This window comes from Narcine bancroftii, chromosome 8 (assembly GCF_036971445.1).
Source record: "Narcine bancroftii isolate sNarBan1 chromosome 8, sNarBan1.hap1, whole genome shotgun sequence".
NCBI classification, from domain to species: Eukaryota; Metazoa; Chordata; class Chondrichthyes; order Torpediniformes; family Narcinidae; genus Narcine; species Narcine bancroftii.
Window position 1 is genome coordinate 28,092,592 of NC_091476.1, and position 12,139 is coordinate 28,104,730.

The following is a 12,139-nucleotide window of genomic DNA, read 5'->3' on the forward strand; positions in this document are numbered from 1 at the left end:
ATTTTGGACCAGACTATCTGGTGGCAAAATACAAATAAGATGGAAACTGAAACAATTAAAAAAGTACGATCTTCAAAGCCGCATCTTTCAATGCAATTCCCAACTTGACAGGAACTTGTATTAGAAATGAATGGCCTTGCCCTGCATTGTTAAAACAAAACTTGAACATTCTGAGCAGATTCCTTTGCAGTGGATAAAAGTCTTTTCATCATCTCTCTTTATAAGAACATCTCTAGCAGTGACGGGTAAATTCTTCCTAATTGTCCACAGGCAACTGCGCCAGAGTAAACCACCGGCAACCAGGAACCATTCACTGTACAAAGGAGTTGAGGAAGCAACCCTGAAGATTTCTCAGCGGGTTGTAGGTAAGTAAACTGAGAACAAGGACAAGTCAAAAAGTGTCAGAATGAGGGAGGGTGGACATTTAGCATTCAATTATTTCATCCCGCAATGATACACATATATTCACATCAGAATGAGAGACACTGTACTCCGCTAGGATTTTATATGTACACCATCAGCTCTATGCTCCTTTGCAAATAGCTCATCAATAATGTTTATGCTTCAGAGTATTGTAACTGTGCTGTAATATCCCAAAGTTCAAAGCTATTGTCAGAGTTCCTACATGGCATCATGTACAACCCTGAGAATCTTTTCCCTGTGGGCGAGACAGAATTTCTAATTACCGGTAACTCCAAACTGTACTTGGAAGAAAGATATGAATACAAAATAGAGAAATGCAAACAAAGAAGGAAATTTAAAACAAGCTGCGCAAATACAGAAAAAAATAAACATTCAGTAATAATGTGAAAAGTAAGAGTCCTTAAACGAATCTCTGATTGAGTTGGTTGTTTAGAATCTCCTGTTTTTGAGGTTGTTTGAGCTGTCAAATTGCAAATGCACAAATTCTCTCAGCGCTGAGGGAGTAACTGATATTATTCGAGTTGGAAAGTTTTCATGCTTTTACTGACTCATTCAGGATGCACATAACACTGACCATCCTGAACTTCTCAGAAATAATGAGATGATCGAGAATTAACCACAGCAGTGGATCCAGGCACACAAGTCAGACTATGGAGAATTTCCTTCCCAGAAGGATATCAGTGGACAAGACATTGTTTAATGATAATCCAGTAATATCACAGTTACTACTGAGACTGGATTAACAAAAAAACTCCAAGGGACTGCAGTTTGATTTATATTCATGCAGAGCTCTGGCTTTTAGTCCAGGTAGTCAATCACTGCGGTATTACTCCCAGTCTAATCCTCCCTCTCTTCAGACAAAGACACTCTTCTTCACCCAATCTATAACTCTTTGTTACCTCATCTATAAACCTCTTCTTGACATCTTTTATAATCTTCCTTTCCATACTGAAGTCCTTGAAAATTGTCCTCAGCCCACATTACTTCACATTGCTCGGTTCATTTACAAACAACCTATTCTCCCTGTCTGACCCATTCCAGATGCAGTTTCGTGGGTCGATTTCCTCACCACTTGGTGCATCCTGTTCCTGGTTCACCTGACAGGATCTGCTGGGTCTTCACCCTCTCCAGACCACTTGTGCACCAGGCTGTCGAGCCCCTTTCAGTCCCTTGACAACCTTTTCTTAATGCTTTAGCTCATCAACCATCATGCCTTCATATTCCTCAGTTCCCAGAAAACACCCAGCACCCACAACCCTTCCCCACCCATGCTTCACGTGGCAGTCCATTTCAGTTGTGCATTTGTGGGTAAGTTGCTCCTTTCCTGCCCATCCATGTTTACTGGCTGTTCACCCTTTCCAAGTCCACTTCAGCACAAAGCTCCTGCATTCTTTTTAGGTCTGCCTGAGCACCACACTGCCCTCTGCTGCTCAGGTCTGATTGAGAACCAAACTGTTATGTTGCTTTCTGTCCCTTGACAACCTACTCCTGATGTCTTATCTTGCCACCCTCATATTGCTTGCTCCACCAGCAAACCCCAACATCCATTCCTACCCTGGGTTCACCTGGTGCCCTTTCCTATAAATGTTTATGGGGTTGTTTCCTTGGTGCTCACTCCATCCCTATTCCAGGTCACCCTGAATGTTCCCTGGTGGTTTAGCTCATCACCTGTCATGTATATAGCTCCGTCCATCAACAAACACCTGGCAAGCATCCCGTCAGTTGAGCATTTGTGGGTTAGTTTTTTGATCTCTGCCCGTCCATGTTACTGGTTCAACCTACATGGTCCTCTGGGCACTCACCTATTCCAGTCCACTTCAGCACACAGTGGCACTGTTAGCCTAGTGGTTAGCGAATGATATTACAGAGCCAGCGATCGGGAACAGGGTTCGAATCCCATGCTGTCTGTAAGAGGTTTTACGTTCTCCTCGTGTCTGTGTGGATTTCTTCACCACTCTCCCCACCTGAGTCACCACCTTCAGGGAACTATGCACCAGTACTCCTAGGTCTTGGATATTTAATAAGATTATGGCCTATTTTTTACCTCAGCATCATTATACATCTCTTAATATACAAATAGACTCAGCAACTGAGCTTTTATAACACTCGCATATTTTATTTAATTACTTTCCTCCAGGTGACAAACTTTCTTTTCATCTGAATTTTGAATGGCTGACCCCTTACATTGTCACCGTGACACCTGCTTCAAGCCAGAATCATCCTAACATTCCTCTATTAAGCTCTGTAATCATGTTGATTGTGTGAATGAGATCACCACTCACTTCTTTGACAGTCTAGGGCCACTTTACTTAATGTCTCAAGTTAATCAATTTCAAATCCCAACATAATTCATTTTCACGAATCGTTAATAGTGAAGACTGGGACATCTTAGACATTTTATAAAAGCATTTCTTTCTTCTCCTCCAATGGTATATTTAGCAGCCACTAATTTAAGAGTACTGTACAATCATAAAAGCTCAAGGGAGATGTTAAAAAGGATGTGAAGATCAAATACATTTACCCTTGGATGGGAGATGAATGTGCTGTCAAGAATATACTCACTTGATGTAGTATGGTACTTTGTTTGGTGAAATAGCCCTCTCCCAGGGAATTTGGACAGAAGCTGAAATTATGAATCACACAGAAAATGACATAGAAAATGTGTGTAAATACTTAAAAATAACTTGATATTATAAAATATTGTAAACTATATTTTTATGTCAAGTATTTGAAAAGCTATACTCTTTTCTTGAGTTTGACTCACATTTAGAGATCAGACCACAACAGAGGTAATAGCTTACTTTCACTAAATAAGCTACGAAAACATTTCTAATTATGTTTTTAAGGGACAACATCAAATGATCTTTTTCCTAGAATATTAGTAAAATAATGTTTGATATTCACATTGCCATAGTAAAATAATCCACTCTAAATTTGGAAAAGAATAGAGAATGGACAGCTCCTCAATAAGTTTGATACAAGAAATAAATGTGCAATAATAAATATCAGGGAACATCCTGATATCGTGGAAAACATGTGTGTCTTATCTTTGAGTTAAAAACATTGCGAAGAAGTTAAGGTTGATAGACAATGGGAAATGAGGTAGTCAGTTCAATGCAATTATTGAGTGAATTGCAGGGAGAATAATTGATAAAAGCATGAAGTGCTTTATGAGTGCACACGGTTCTAAATACAGGTACTCCCCGACTTGCAACCTTATGTGGCTTACGTCCATCCGCACATACGATCGAAAATTTGTTAAAAAAAATATAAAATTTACGTGCTTTATGTTGTATTTGACAAACTATATCAGGGATACAGGGCATAAAGAGCCAAAATGTGTGTACTTACCTTGCTAGCTGGTGTCCTGGAGTCTGTAGGCTGGGTGCGGCTATCTTGAGTCTTCGGCTGTTGCATGTGTGATGGATTTGCGTATTGCAGTTCGGTTGGCGCATGCGCAAGAGTTAAGTGCCCTAACGATATTGAATTCATACCCTTAACTCTCACACATGCCCCAACTGAAGACTCACGCATGTGCACAGGAATCAAGCTGGCCGCGCCCAGCCTACAGACCGCAGGATGCCAACTAACAAGGTAAGTACGCACATTTTGGCTCTTAATATGCCCTTTACCCCACAAACGAGCCTGCAGCTGACGTGGACTTTTACCCCCTCCATAAATCTTCGTCCGCGAAGCCAAGCCAAAGTATAAAGTTTGTCAAATACAACATGAACTGCATTAATTTTATTTTTTCTTTATTTTTTTTTAAACACAAACGTACAATTTTGACATACATCCATTTTGAGATATGACAGATCCTTCAGCCCGAATTACGGTTGTAAGTCGGTTGGTACCTGTCGTGTACAAACTTCAAAGTGAAGAGAATAGAAACAAATGCAATTCAGGGTGGGGGCTTCTTTAAATGAAAAACAAACCACTTTATTAATTCAATCAAGTATATGGTGGATTTTTTAATTGTGGAAAAGTCATTTTAACTAAACATAACTTCCCTGGACACCATTTTAGTAATCCCATGACATAACCAAAATGTGTTTGGCTGAACCTACTGGATAAAAAATGTTGGGACCCTGGGCCAAAGTCACGGTGAGCATCTTGAAGCTGCTTAAGGCGTTCTTCTATGGAGGCCTGTTGAGGGAAGAGCAATTGGTGTCAGAACCTGAGATTTGGATATGATATCAAAATGATCACTGAACTGAAAAATATTCGGAAAGTAGTCATAAAGGCTTTGTCATTCCTTTCTGAATATTTTTCAATAGGAGACATAAAGGGGTAGGAAATACCTTCAGTATAAAAGATGGAATAGCATTTACTTGCACATACTCCCAATTTCTACCCCTCTTCCCCTCTCCCATCTTCCTTTCCCACTCTTTCAACTATAAAACAGTTATATGCTGAAAACAGTAAACAAACTGAACTCTTGATCCTAATTGCTAATTTATGTTGATGAATCCACAAAGCAGATGACATGAGCTGAAGAATGGATGGACTTAGGTTTTCTTTGTTTACATGTACATAAAATAAGGGCTGAAAGCCTGGAACATTAAGTCAGTGGGCACCATTGTGCTTTCATGGACACTTCACCTGTGGTGGGTGAGAGACAAGAGATTACGAACAAGTCTGAGTCAAACACGGATGAGGAGGAACTGATTCGTTCAGAGGGTAGTGAGTCTGTAGAAATGGTTTGCCCAAGGTAGCAGTGGAGTCTACCTCATTAAATCCATTAATTTTATCTAAGACATTGATCAAATTTTGATTAAGAGGGAAATTGAAGGTAATGGGGAGGATGGAGAAGTGGAGCTGAGTCCATGGCCAGATCAGCCACGATCTTATTGAGTGATGGAGCAGGCTCAAAGGGCCAGATGGCCTACTCCTGCTCTTCTTTATGTAAAACAATTAACAATGTAATGCAATGTCTTGAGTCAGTGAACAATTTCTCCCTTACAAATTTTGCTATGCAATAATTTGGTTTTGAAATAAATCTCCAAAAAAAAACCTTGCACAAGGTTTTTTTTAATTGAACAATATATTTATTCCAGAAAATCCCCACTGATTGAGGTGAATATTGGCAGCCTCTTTAACCATGAAGTACATGATACTAGAATTGGGGATTCTTTTCACCTGATATGCACATGTACTCACACATTAAGGTTATTTGGGCATTGATCAAGAGCTGAAACTTGGGTCAATTTTCTCCTCTGGTGCTGAGGTTCTCCATAGAACCTCTAATTGCCACAATATTAAGATTATTTTTGCAGCCTGCACCTACAGAGTAAGTTGCGTATATACTTAGCAAATTCGGTCATTAGATGAGCTTCCAGCATTCACAAATATGGTTACTCAACTTGTTTAAAATGAGGTGTCGTTTATAAGTTTAGGGTGTTTAATTGAGGATCACATTCTGTATGAAACAGGGGAACATTCATTCTAAATGATAAAACTTGAGTATTATTTCATTGTTCTAACAGTGGACTGTGGGATTTAATTAATATCTTGCTTGATTATGTTTTGTGATCACAGGGATCCTTTACAGTTCTTCATTGAATGGTTGAGTAGTTTTAATGGAAGGGAAAAAAGACCAAAGAATTCTTATTCTTTTTCATGTTAAGGTGACAAGAGCAGATAAAGAAGACAAATAATGTGCAGTCTACAAGCTTTCTGCAGGTCAGTGTACTCAGTGTGGGTTCAGTCTGATCTGTCTATATATTGACAGCTGTGCTTATTTAACTATTCCTTGATTTCTCAAAGTTGGTGACTCAAATTCCTTGGCAAACTAATTACCTCCACTTACCATTCAAACTTGGCTAGGTTCATAGAGTGCTCCAGGTTTGAAATCGTTCTGAGCCAGGTGTGATAGTACAGATCTATCACCAATGTATATATAGTGTATATAGTTACAGTATCTAGACTGTGCTTACAGCGATTGGCTGAGAGCTAAGCCACACCTATTGTCTGGGCCTTAAAGGGTTGTGTCCCTAGCCAGGTCGGATCATTCCGGACTGCTCGGCCACCTGTGAAGAGCTCCTGTCTTTTGCTAATAAAAGTTTTGGTTTGGATCAACAAGTCTTTGATTCTTTCGACGAGCTCTACACCGGGGCAATTCAATATCAAGCAGAAAGTGTTTAAAACCCCAGCAAACCCTTAAGGACTCATGGAAGAGCAGAATTTTTTTAGTTTACTCTTTGCTTTCTTCACAGTTCCTCCACACAAGTTTACGAGCTCCTGATTTCCCCAGCCAGGGCTCTGCACTCTTGCGGACTACCAACCTCTCATACCTGCAAGACCTTCCATCTCGATGTCAGTTCCTCAAGTCGGTGGGCATTTTCCGTGGAAAGATGCACGTCTGAGATTGCAAGTTGGTGAGCCAGGTCATTAGCAATTTTCATGCCGTCTTTAACAGCACCCAATTCATCTTTCAATACCTAATGCACCAAACAAAGGCAAAGAAATTATTTACTTGGAAGTGGATCAGGAATGAAAATATTTATTAATAACATAGCGCTAGTCAATTAGCTGGAGGTTGGCAATGTGTAAAAAGAAAGTTCATTGTATAACAAATAAAGTCAATTTTCTCAGAAAGCAGAGTGGAAGTAACAGGAACTACTGTTAATTTGGCTAATGATAAAACAGAAAACTGCAGTGAGTGGTAGAGAGCCACATATCATTTATATGTGCAACATAATCCAAGTTACTTCAGGATAAGTATGGATTGCCAGGAATCGCTAGAGGAATTTGGTCATGCTAGCTCTGTATGTGTTGCTCTTTGGAGTTTGTGGCTGAAGTTAAGGATTCTCAAACCGAGGAGAAGGCTGGAATTCTAAATAGGATACATACCGATAATATCTGCAATTATCTGCATTAGTGAACTCCTGAAATTTGTGTAACTAGATGTCAACAATTATGAGATTCCACTCAACATCTGCCATCCTATAATTTCTACACCCATTCAAATTGTGCAAGTTAACTAAAGAGATCTTCCGTTTCTCTTTACAAAGCTCCTCTTGTTTAATTCACGAGTATTTACAAGCTAGGTTTGTGATCCTTTTAGCGCTTTCAGCAATGCCATCCAGTATCATTATTATTTCATAGCTGTTAGCATTTAAAAGGGCTATATTTTCTGCAAAGAAACAGATTTGTGCATTATTTGCACTTGCCTGTTTCCCACTCTCTTCAAGTTTAGGATAACAAACTTTACAGTTTTAATAATGCTGAGTTAATCAGGTGGATGTTACATTAAAAAGACAGTTCTAGTTTGTATATTTGTCATTATAGGATAATTTAGCATCTCTGAAATTGTCCAGTAAATTTTATGCATTTGATTGACACTTTCTGCTAAGACTATCTTTATGGTTGTGTAATGTAGCTCAACACCAATTAATAGCAGAGAATCTAGAAAATACTTACTATTGAAGTAGTCTTGGATCATTTCTTTGGTGCATGTGATTAAGGTACACACGCATGAATTTGGAATGGACCACTCTTCAAGATTACTTTGCAATTTAAAAGAACGTGGCTGATTCCTAACTCCCTCCAGTAACACTTCTCCCCCTTGCCTATTAAGGATAATGCACTGAAAAATATTCCAAGCTTCTGATTTCACTGTCCTTTGCCCTTCACCAACAAAGACTCATGATCTGATAGCAGAAAAGCTTTTTTTTAATCTCATCACAGTTAAGCCCTTATTTTTATTTAATTCTAGGTTAATTGACAAGAGGAACATTCTTCTCCAAATTCCCTCTCCCAAGATTCTTCAGGATCTTTTAAGATCTTTAAATTTAAGAGAATACAAGTTGAGGCCCTTCAACTCGTAAGTCAACTTGGCCATTCCAGGTATCTGTTTAGTAAACCTTCTCTGAAATCCTCCCAAATCTTTAACATTATTTAAGGTAAAAATACATAACTGACATTTCGGGCTAGAGCCCTTCATCACCTTGATGTATTTTTATCTTTGCTATATCTTTGCTATACACTCCTTGACCTGCTGAGTTTCTCCAGCTTTGTGTTTTTATTTCAACCACGGTGTCTGTAGATTTTCGTATTTTACCTTTCACATTATTTGTGAAATAAGGCGACCAATACAGTAAATTCAAATGCTTTCTAGAAATATACCTACAGTGCATCCACTAATTCCCCTTTAACCACACTATATGTTAATTATTTAGAGCTCCAATAAGTTGGTGAAACATGATATTTCTTCCGAAAAAATCATGTGGACTAGTAGGCAACACCTCATCTTCAATATGGGTACCCTCCAACTGGATGACTTTAACATCGACTTCTGGTTTCCATTCAAAGCATCCCCTTCTCCCCATCGTCATCCCCTGTCTCATTTCCTCCAGTTCTCTCTCTCTCTCTCTTTCTGTCTCTCTTTCTCCCCATTTTCCTCTATCTCCTTTCACAGAGCCACAATCAATTCTCACCTTTCCTCTTATCATATCCAATTAACAACTTTTGATCTGGACTCCTCCCCCTCCCATTCTTCCATTTTTCTCTCCCCACTCTTTATTGAGACATCTGCCTCCTTTTTGCTTATACTTTGAAGAAGGGCCCAGGGCTGAAATGTCGGTAATATATCTCCATGTCCTATGGATCCGACAAGACTGGCTAAGTTCCTCCAACATTTACTGTACGTTGTTACTAAATTCATGTTGACTTTGCCTGATTACCTTGATTTTTCCATACTGCCCATATGATATATTAATTTTCTTAACATTTCCCTTTTTCAGATGTTAAGTGAACTGTTTTTCTGTTTTGCCACCTAATGGATCCGTTTCTTATCCAGAACATTTCAGAATATTGAAACCAATGTATCAAGCATCTCTTTCTCGATTTCTTTTAAGAACCTATTAATATCCAACCACTTACCAGCTCATAACTAACAATTTGCTCAAAACCATTCCCTGGTGATTGTAATTTCCCGACTTCCTCCTTCCTTTCTGATTCCAGTTTCACAGTTATTTATGGGCCATTAAATATATTATCTAGAGTGATAACTGATAAAAAAATCCTTTCAAATTCATCTGCCGTTATGTATTTTCTGTTCTGAATCCCCTTGATTCTTTTTTATAGAACTAACTCTTCCTTGAGCAATTTTTCTTTTATAAATATCAACATTAACACTTGTTCCCATTTCTGGGTAGATCTGTCTTGTACTCCAATTTTTACTTCCTTATTAATCTTTAAATTATCCTTTGCAATTTTAATTTTTTTTATCCTGCTTTGAAAAATTAAATGATTGATACCCTTTTTTTTAATGCCATCTTCAACTTTTATAGATAACTTTTTGGAATTTGTCTTTCTGGTTGAAATGTGTCCATTCTGGGTATTCTGAAATATGCCATTAAAATATTTGCAGTACATTGTTGAGTGAGGGCAAAGGATTGTAGATTTCCCTTGACTGTCAGAAAAGGCCTGGAGCAATCTGTCCCACAAGAAAATCAAAAAATGTAATATACATGATATACTTCAAATTTTGTCTGTTGACACAGTTAGAAAGTCTATCATGTCATAGCTTATGATCTTCTTCCAAATGAAGCAATTCCTCATTAACTTTTTCTAATTATATACAGAGCTATTTTTATTGGCCAGGATCTACACATTCAACTGCAAGAACTGTTGCACCTTGAAAAAGAACAAGAGGACTGGGGAGCAATAGAATGAAAAGGATGCTCTGGTTTAACTGACTGACCTCTTTGTTAATGATAAGACAATCTATGAAATTACACTGAATTAATTTGTCAATGTATTGCTTTGAACCACAGGTACTCTGCTTCCTGAATCAGAAGTTCCTGTGACCCAATTTCTGAGCCTAGTCTGAGATGACAATTCAATACAAAACCCTGTGGTTCACTAAGGGATATATATGCATTTATATATACACACACACACCCACACACACACACCCACACACACACACACACACCCACACACACACACACACACCCACACACACACACACACACACACACACACACACTCGCTGCAGAGACATATATATCTACCTTACCAAAAATCATTAAAATCAAATGACCTTGCCACTGAGATTACATTGTGTTGACTCTCACATTTCTTATCCTTTAGACATGATAAATTTCACAAGTGGCTGTACAATGCTTTGGATATTATACAGGAGAACACATAAATGCTACCTCTTGACATTTTCAAAACTATATATTTATGTTGTCTTTGAAGTTTCACTTCTAACAAAAGTAACATCAATTTTTTTTCTTTACGGTTCCACCTAACCTTTGGATATTTTCAATAATTTTTATTTTTATCTATTTTTGGCTTCCCAGTCAAAGGGAATTGGAAGGTTTTGTACAATTTATTGCAATGTTTCCATGTTTTAAGAGGTAAGAGATAGAACAATAATATACAGGATGTCAACTTTAGATAATGAAATCTGTAGGATTCCAACTTAAGCAATATTGACATTGTTGACAATGTTGACATTGTTTTATTCTTATTTTTCCAGCCTCATCATGGTTTATAACTATAGAACACTACAAAAATCAGAAGCTTGGAATATTTTTCAGTGCATTATCCTTAATAGGCAAGGGGGAGAAGTGTTACTGGAGGGAGTTAGGAATCAGCCACGTTCTTTTAAATTGCAAAATAATCTTGAAGAGTGGTCCATTCCAAATTCATGCGTGTGTAGCTTAATCACATGCACCAAGGAAATGATCCAAGACTATTTCAACTATGAGCAATTCAGGGTCAAGAGGCTGATTTTCTAGTCCCAAAGTACAAAGCATAAAAAAATACAATTTATAAACCACTTTTATTTTATTCTAATACAATCAGGGGTGTACTGTTGGCAGTATGAGGAAGCAAATTAATAATTAACATTAACAAGAATATTTCTCCTTGTCACATCAATGTTTACCTGACAACTATAGTTATAACTGTACCTTAGTAGTATCAATATGTTCCTGCAATGAATCAATGAAGAGATCCCCCACAGGTTCCCAGGAATCTCGAACAGCCTCAGCCTGATCCAATGCAATAGCAATCTCTTCCATAGCACTTTGGAGCTCCAAAAGTCTCTCCATTGTTCTCTCAATGTGCCTGTGCCGGTCAATGCAACGAGCACTCAGTTTTTCCCACATTTCACTTGAGATATTAGCCTGCTTCCAAATGAATCGACTCAAGTTCTGGATTCTTTGCTTTGGTGACATATCTGAAATTAGGTATTCAAATTTGTTAGATGGAATCATGTACATTCTGGCTTATTATACAGTGCCTTCCATAATGTTTGGGACAAAGACACTTTTTCCATTATTTGCCCTGTGCTCCACAGTTTTAAATTTATAATCAAACAATTCACATGTGATTAAAATGCACATTCCAGATTTTATTCAAGGTTTTTTTTTATACATTTTGGTTTGACCATGTAGAAATTACAACACTTTTTATACATAGACCCCCATTTCAGGGTTTCAGGGCACCATAATATTTGGGACATGGAAATGGTATATAGATTAAAGTAGACATGTTTAGTACCTTGTTGCATCTCCCTTGCATGTAATGAATGTTTGAAGTCTGTGATTCACAGACATTATTAGGTGCTTAGTATATTCTTTGGTACTGCTCTGCCAGGCCTCAGTTGCAGCCATCTTCAGCTCCTGTTTGTTTTGGGGGACTTGAATTTTATCTTCACCGTATGGAAGGCATGCTCAATTGGATTTACATCAGGTGA

At 38.1% G+C, this 12,139-nt stretch overlaps 1 protein-coding gene across 10 annotated transcripts in view; it reads right to left on the reverse strand.

Annotated features, from left to right (window-relative positions):
• The window catches only part of drp2 (dystrophin related protein 2), a 163,496-nt gene that overhangs the window by 52,596 nt on the left and 98,761 nt on the right, over positions 1 to 12,139 (reverse strand). For all 10 annotated transcript variants that reach the window (XR_011342985.1, XM_069893387.1, XM_069893394.1 and 7 more), the window contains 4 exons: positions 11,352 to 11,620; positions 6,717 to 6,863; positions 4,491 to 4,569; positions 2,986 to 3,046 (listed from right to left, as the gene is read on the reverse strand). Coding sequence is in view for 9 of the 10 variants with exons in the window: in XM_069893387.1 (XP_069749488.1) it covers positions 2,986 to 3,046; positions 4,491 to 4,569; positions 6,717 to 6,863; positions 11,352 to 11,620 (556 nt within the window). In the remaining variant the exon portion in view is untranslated. The remainder of the gene's footprint in view (positions 1 to 2,985; positions 3,047 to 4,490; positions 4,570 to 6,716; positions 6,864 to 11,351; positions 11,621 to 12,139) is intronic.